At 32.5% G+C, this 8,329-nt stretch overlaps 1 protein-coding gene across 1 annotated transcript; it reads right to left on the reverse strand.

The window, feature by feature from the left end:
* Positions 1–375, reverse strand: LOC122583596 (NDR1/HIN1-like protein 10). The gene has a single exon (XM_043755982.1). The coding sequence runs from the start codon at positions 373–375 to the stop codon at positions 1–3; it is 375 nt and encodes a 124-aa protein (XP_043611917.1).
* Between the last annotated feature and the right edge of the window lie 7,954 nt (positions 376–8,329).

Raw genomic sequence — 8,329 nt, forward strand, 5'->3', positions numbered from 1 at the left:
TCAAATTAAGTCACATTGGGTTCGTTCAAATTTGGCAGATGATGAAATCAAAGGAACCTCTAGATAGCATCTCACTTCGTATTCACCCGTTCTCTCCCAAAAAACCTTATACCTCATCTTAAAATTCAAATGCAAAACGATTGCATAAATACCAACCTCGTGCTCCTGATTATATCTCAACTTATCCTCCAAATCACTTACCACCCCCTGCTGCTCCCCTTTAAACACGGTGTTCACGTTATTATTCTTGCTCTTATGCCCTAAATAAAACCCTTGGATCTCCGTAGTCGCAAATTCATTGCCATGATACCGCGCATGGGCTTCAATATTATGGTAATTGCTCCCCACACGGCGACTGGGGTTTCTAAACGTCATGTTGACCGCTAGATTGTAGTATAGCGTGTCGTTTGTAGGTGAGAGTGTGAATTGAGTGAGGGTGACATTATCAACATAAAATTTGGGATAGCTGGTATAAAAAATCGCGGAGAGAATCCATGAGATTAGCGTACAGACGAAGATTACCGGAAGTAATTAAAAAAATGTTTGGCAGATGCAGATAGACCAGCGGCTGGGGTGGTTGTGCCTGGTTGTTCTAGTTCTAGCGGATACACCATCATATCATGAGAATCGATCAAGATGTGAACACGTTAGGGTTTTTAATTAAACTCAAGCTAGCTAGAGATAGAAGACCGGATATATGTATATATAAATAAAGACTTCATGAATTATTCCTCGTGTACATGTTACATGGCCCTCCTTAATTAATGGCCAAGTTATGTGGTATATAGTTCTATACTTCTATATAAGCCCATCATATTTATTTGGTTTCCCCCGATTAGCCCACTTCTAAACTTAACCCTGACCCTCATAGATGCGACTCTCGTGACTTGTGAGTCGTCAAGAAAAACCTTTTTTTCCCTTCACATTTTCATAGTAGTTATTACTTATTACTAGCCTCATATATATATATATATAGGGTAGAGATCATGAAAGATCTTAAAGAGAGAAGGGAGAGAAGGTCATATAGGCCAATTAGAACGCGACATGTGTCAAAATGAAAAAAAATGCGCGGTGGCATTTTGGTAAATAAATCAAACTTTTTTGAAGCTTGGTCAGCCTGGGTTCTAGGTCAGTTTGGTAGGTCAGCTTCAGCTTGGTTTGGTCAGCTTGGGTTCTGGGTTAGCTTGGTTGGTCAGCTTGGTCTGGGTCAGCTTGGGTTCTGATTAGCTTTGTTGGTCAGCATGATCAGTTTGGTCAGCTTGGGGTCAGATTGGGTCAGATTCGGTTAGATTGGGGTTGGGTCAGGTTCGGTTAGATTAGGGTTGGGTCAGCTTGGTTAGCTTGGGTTGGGTCAGCTTGACATAATCTACACAAATGTAGATTGTGGGTTTTGGGTCAGTTTGGGGTCTGGTTCAGGTTGGGTCAGCTTGACACAATCTACACAAATGTAGATTAATCTACACAAATGTAGATTATGGGTTTTGGTCAGGTTGGGTCAGCTTGGGGTCTGGTTCAGGTTGGGTCAGCTTGGTTAGCTTGGGTTGGGTCAGCTTGACACAATCTACACAATTATAGATTATGGGTTTTGGGTCAGCTTGGGGTCGGGTTGGGTCAGCTTGGGGTTGGGTTGGGTCAGTTTGGGGTCTGGGCCAGGTTAGGTTAGCTTGGGTTGGGTCAGCTTGACACAAAACTACACATAATCTACACAAATGTAGATCCCAAGCTGACCCAGATTTCAGGCTGACCAAGCTGACCCATAACCTAGGCTGACCAAGCTGATCATAACCGAAGCTGACCCAGACCCAAGCTGACCCAGAACCAGACTGACAAAAGTTTGATTTATTTACAAAAATGCCACCGTGTTTTTTTTTAAATCCACATGTCACGTTCGGATTGGTTCATAAGACCTTCTCTCCCTTCTCTCCTTAAAACACCTTCTTATTTGATCTCTCTCTTATATATATATGTGTGTGTGTGTGTGTGTGTGTGTATGAATGAATTAAAGGTTATAAATTTGATCAGTTCATATGTGAATGAATTTGTTCATATATACAATTCACACATGAACATCAGATTATAAATTAAAGGTTCTTATGATTCTTTCAATTCAATTACTTCTCACATGAACCTTATCGTATATATATATATATATATATATGGAAAAAGTGAGTATGGGGTTGTCCCCCATCTAAGCTTAGATGGGGAACCCCTCACACACAAATATTTTAATAATATTTGTATTTTAAACAAATTATGGGGAACCCCATGATATTTATGGATTAAAAAACCAAATTGTGAGGGGTTCCCCATCTAAGCTTAGATGGGGGACAACCCCATACTCACTTCCCCCTATATATATATATATATATAAGAAAAATGAGTATGAGGCTGTTATGCACCCAACTTGGGTGAAAAACCCCTCACATACCAATATTTTAATATTTTGAATAAATGTTTAGCCCCCCATGATTTTTATGGTTTAAAAAAATGTATGTGAGGGGTTTTTCACCCAACTTAGGTGCTTAACAACATCATATTCCTTTCTCCCTCTATATATATATATGCTAGTTCTTTTCACTTTATACATCTTTGATATTTAACTACTACTGGTCAAGTCAAAACTTTTTGTAACATAAAATAGACTTTCACTTATTTTTGTAATTAATGCAAAGATTAATAGAATTTTTTTTTTTAAGTTTTATAATTTTTTAAGAGGTGAATTTCACTTAAAATTTCGTGTCGCGATTTGACAGCGACAGGTATAGCATACGTTGTATTAACGGGGTCCGCACTAGAGAGCTCACTCGAAATAGAAATGCTTATATCAAATACCCAATTGGGGGAAAACTCTCTATCAATCCTCCTGAAGACACGACGATTAATAGGGGTAAACCATGCCCCCTCAGACTTGAACCTAGGTATACCCAAGTCAAGCCCTCATAGAAGGTTTACCTATATCTCAAAGTTGATGAAATGAAGATTCAAACCTGAGACCAATAGCTCAATGTTTATATATTTAAAGTTTTAAAGTAAAGATTTAAAGGAGCAAAATAACTATAATTAGTTATGAAAAAAATATCAAACACATAAATTTAGTTTTTGTGCAAGAAAACCAAAAATTATGACAAAAAAAAATTGAAATGTTGAATAAATATTTACCAAGTATCAATCGAGAACATAAAAGCAAAAAACACTGTGAAAAAAATCAAGAAAAAACGAATTAAAAAAAACTCAAATGGGATCCGAGATTGCAAAACGAATTGTGATGCGAGATGTAAGATGGGCCAATAGAACAGTGTCATCACCGCATATATTAGTCGAGAACACAAAAACACAAAATTGTGCAAAAAAAACAAAAAAAATTGAAAGAAAGAAAACTAAAACAGAATCTGATATGACAAAATATAAATAACAATGTGGGATGTAAGATAAACCAATAAGAACAGTGTCACGTGATGGCTTTTGATTGATGACACATGACGCAAATTTAAAAGGCAAGACACTATTTATAGTGACGCCCTTTAATGATATTTTATATATAATATTTGTATATGATTTGATGATTGTTTATTTATATTCTTAATTTTGATTTTTCAAGTTCCTTTAATGCTTACTGTAAAATTATTATTGCCCTTTAATTAGTATGTGATTTTCTATTATTATTGAATGGCTTTGAGATTAAAGTGGTGTTTTATTATCATGAAAAACCCAAGATGTAAAGAACCTTTATTTGTTTTGTGTTAATGGTTCAGTTAGTTGTATGAAGCAACCAAATAGTTTACTGATCGACATTTAGATATTCCATGTTGATGTTCTCATTATCAATAGGTTATAATATTGTAAAGAGTCTAGCCATACATGATGCAAATCTAACTCAATTTTTCATTTGTATTTTTATTTCATTTTATATTTTCAAGTAGAAGTTATAGTTATCATACCAAAAACTTCAAAAAATTAAAACTCATAGCTAACAGCTTGATGAAATGCTACAGCTAATTCAACCAACACACTCTTCATGTGTGAAGAATTGATCTTCATAGTTTAGAGTGCATACAAGTATAAATTTAAAATTTGTACACAACGTATTAATGTGATCTTATCTTCACAATTTTAATGTGAAATTTGTAAATTTGTTCGCATTATTAATTAATGTCATTTAACCATTTAAAACTGGACAACTTTACAAAGGTTTACACTCTTTTTAAATATGCATAGAAAAAAATTGCATATAAAGGATTAATTTGTTGCATAAAGTTCTATGCATATACGTCCATATAAAAGGCTAAAAACACGCCTGGTATGGCTAGTGATGTACAATCAAGTTACATGGTTAAAATGGACGTGTGACTTAATTTATTCGTAGTTGCAACTTCTTTTAAAACGACAAATTATCTTGTCTAGGCTTCGACACACCAATGTTGGCCTTCCACCCCACGACCCAAATCGTTTTACACCCGTTGTTGTTGGCCCGGCCCAATCTCTCTCAACCTCTGATGATAGAAACCGAAATCAGGCCCAAGTACGATTGTTGAAAAATAACGTTCTTCTAATTTGTGTTTGGATAATGATAAATCAACCTAATTGATTTAATTTACACTTGGTTCAATGACATAAGTTTAATAAATATCATATACTATTCCACATCAAATTAACTTACACTTGGTTCTTTCAAATTTGGCAGATGATGAAGGAATTAAAGGAACCTCTAGATGGCATCTCACTTTGTATTTATTGGTATTCTCCAAAGGGAACTTATGCTTCATCTTAAAATTCAAATACAAAGCGATTTCATAAATACCGATCTCTTGCTCCTGATTATATCTCAACTTCTCATCCAAATCTTTAAGCACCACCAAGTACTCTCCTTTGAACACGGTGCTCACGTTATTATTCTCGCTCGATCTTATGCCCTAAGTAAAACCCTTGGATCTCCGTAATTCCAAATCGATGACCATGGTACGTCGCATGGGCTTCAATGTTATGGTAATTGCTCCCTGCACGGTGACTAGGGTTTCTAAACGTCATGTTGACGGCTAGATTGTAGTACAGCGTGTTGTTTGTAGGTGAGAGTGTGAATTGAGTGAGGGTGACATTATCGACGTGAAATTTGGGACCGGTAATAAAAATTGCGCCGAGAATCTCTACGCTTATCAAGAAGAAGATGACAAGTACCCAAACAAGTATTTCGCAGATGCGCGTAAACCTATGGCAGGTGGGATAGTAAGAGGTTGTGGTTGTTTGTTCTAGTTCTAGCGGATATGACATTATTATTATTATTATTATTATTATTATTATTATTATTATTATTATTATTATTATGAGAATCGATGGAGTTGAACACGTTAATTAGGGTTTACTTTTGAATTAAATTAAATCAAACATAGATAGCTAGCAGACCGGGTATATATATATAGATATATAGTTACATTGTCGATATATGATTGGGCATAATATTGTATAAGAATTGTAGTAATTGTACTTGGAGTTAGATATATATATGATATACCAACGTAAATTAATGGGTTTGAATGACGAGTTATAGTAATATTAGGATTCTCTCTAGCTTCTCTAATAATTAAAAGAAAGATTATCGTTTGTACGTAAGTCCTTTTTTTAGTATTGCAGTATTGTTATGGTTGACCATTGCTGATGGATAACTTAATTAGTCGTTATGCTTTGCTATATTATATTTTATAATATGTATATTTTGTGTTCGGCGGGTTTTGTGAGTTGAGACACATATTATTAAGTTTCTAAAAATGCCAAGAAATTCAAATGTATGTGTAAATTAAATCAACTGTATTTTAATTTTCTCTTTGAGCTATCGATCATCGATCATTTGCAGTTTAAAATTAATATATCATGTTCATATGTGTTCTTTTAATTTTCACAGTAGCTAGGCGAGACATTTATTCATTTTGCTAATTACATGTAATAAATATATGATGATAGACTAGAGAAATGCATACGCGATGCAGCAGTGTGGTGGTAGTGGAGGCGGTGACAACAGTGATGGTGGCGGCGGTGGTAGGTGATTATTAATATAAAAGTAATTGATATAAAATTGAAAATGTAGTGTAAGCATTTTCACAGTTGAAGGAAAATGATATACGATATGTTGTAAATAACTTTATTAAGAGTATTATAGATATATTATGTGGAGATATTTAAATTGATGAATTAATGAGATTAAGGTTACCAACTACTTAAAGTTGAAAAAATGATAGGAAGTAATTGTTTTAAAGACTTGAGAGTGTTTAAAAATATCCATAAACGTACACACTTGAGTGGCCAAAGAACTGAGATTGTATAAAAAAAAATGTACCCATAAATAATAATTATTATAAAGCACTTACAATAACAGTACTACATATATAATTACTCAGTTAACTGTGACAAATAAATCAAATTAATTATCAGTTATTCATACCTGCATCCTTTAAGACCACACACAAATAAAGGAATGAACTTTGACACAAAAAAAAAAAAAAAAAAAAAAAAAAAGAAAAAAAAATGAAACATAAATTAATACTTTTTGATAAAACTTTTGTAAAGATCCAACCTATCTCAAAAGTGTAAAATGGGTCTGCAGTCAAAAGATTACATATAAAGCCAAATATAAATCTTTTAGTATTGATCTTACTCAGTTATTATGCAAACGTATATACAACTAAGTATCATAATAAATAAAAAATAACAATTATGTATTCATACCTTGAAAGGCCTTTTATGATGGTAGAGGAAATCAGATTCATCTTGGACGTTATCATCACTATATATGCGCTAGTGAGAAAAAAAGAAGCAAAATTAAGGATTATCTCTTGCTCATAACGAAAGAGAAGGGCATGATCGTCAAATAATTTTTAATTTATATATAATAATGTTTTTGAGGTTTATTTAATAATAGAATTAATTAAATGGATAAATATGATGAGTTTAAGTATTTAGAATAGGTATTTGTGATATTATCTCTTTTAGGTGGGTAAATTTGAGATTTTGAAAGTTAAAAAGGATATATATGATAAAATCCCCACAAAATATAATTTTCAAAATATAACAAAGGTTTTTCTAATAACGTATATAATTTAGTTTTATTTTTAGGGGTTTGCTAAATACAGCCCTTAGGGCTGTGTTTAAAGTGCATAAATTGTTTGTACATTTATCATGAAAATCAGGAGACGGACTTTTAATATGAAAGATACAAGTTTTTTTATGTACGTTAAATACAGCCCTTAGGGCTATATTTAACATTTCCCTTATTTTTATTATAAAATTTAGGCGATGGGTAAGTTTTGATAATATTTAAAACCGTCATTAGAAAAATCCATATAATGATGGTATGTACAGATACTAAATGCTAAAGTATAATGATATTATGGTGTAAAAATTAAGCAAGCATGCTATAAATAGAAAAATATCAACTATAATCTTAAAGATTGTTTTTGACGTGGATAAAGAATTATAACATTCATATCTAAACCCCTTATAAAACTTATCGATCTCTTCTATTTTAGGAAATTCAGTATTTTTTAAATTTAAAATACCCTTATTTCTTAATCATAATTCCCCTATACACCTAGTCTATATTTTTATATACTATTTAATAAATAAAAAAGCTCTCTCTTTAAAAGTTATGGAATAATTATCTAAAATACCATTAATAATTAAGTTATAATATCAGTCATTTATCCAAAATATCTCTATTAGCTTTTTACATTAATTACCTTTACATTAAATGTCTATACTACTCGACTCCGCCTGCACCACCAACAATCACCCCCACCACCATACCATTATCGCCACAACCACTACCACATTGCGCAGGTACTGTCCTAGTCAAGAATTCCCGACTTAATATAGTTGTCATTAGCAATGACCCTAAAGTAATGCTATTATTATGGTTTAAAAAGTAATCATACTACTATAAATAGGTAAATCATAACTACTGTATTAGGGGTTGTCATACGTTTAAATAAAACAATTATACTTTTTTTTTATAAAAGCCTCATTTCTAAATAATTTTATATATAGTAAAATCAAAATCGTTTTATACACATTAACAACAACCCATAATATGACCCTTATATATACATGGTACTGTTTCCTGTAGAGATCGCTTCCCATATATTTACGTGTAGTTTATCTTTCATTTAATTTACTTTGCTCCAAACATAGCATAATATCTTACTAAAAATAGACCGATCAAGTTAATTAAGGCTCTCGTGATATTTTTAGTTAATATTAATACTACTATCAAACTATATTGGCTAGGTAATGTTTCTTTTTTCTTTTAATGATAATAATAGATAATAGATATAAAGAAACGCTT

Source organism: Erigeron canadensis, chromosome 9, assembly GCF_010389155.1.
Source record: "Erigeron canadensis isolate Cc75 chromosome 9, C_canadensis_v1, whole genome shotgun sequence".
Taxonomy (NCBI): Eukaryota; Viridiplantae; Streptophyta; class Magnoliopsida; order Asterales; family Asteraceae; genus Erigeron; species Erigeron canadensis.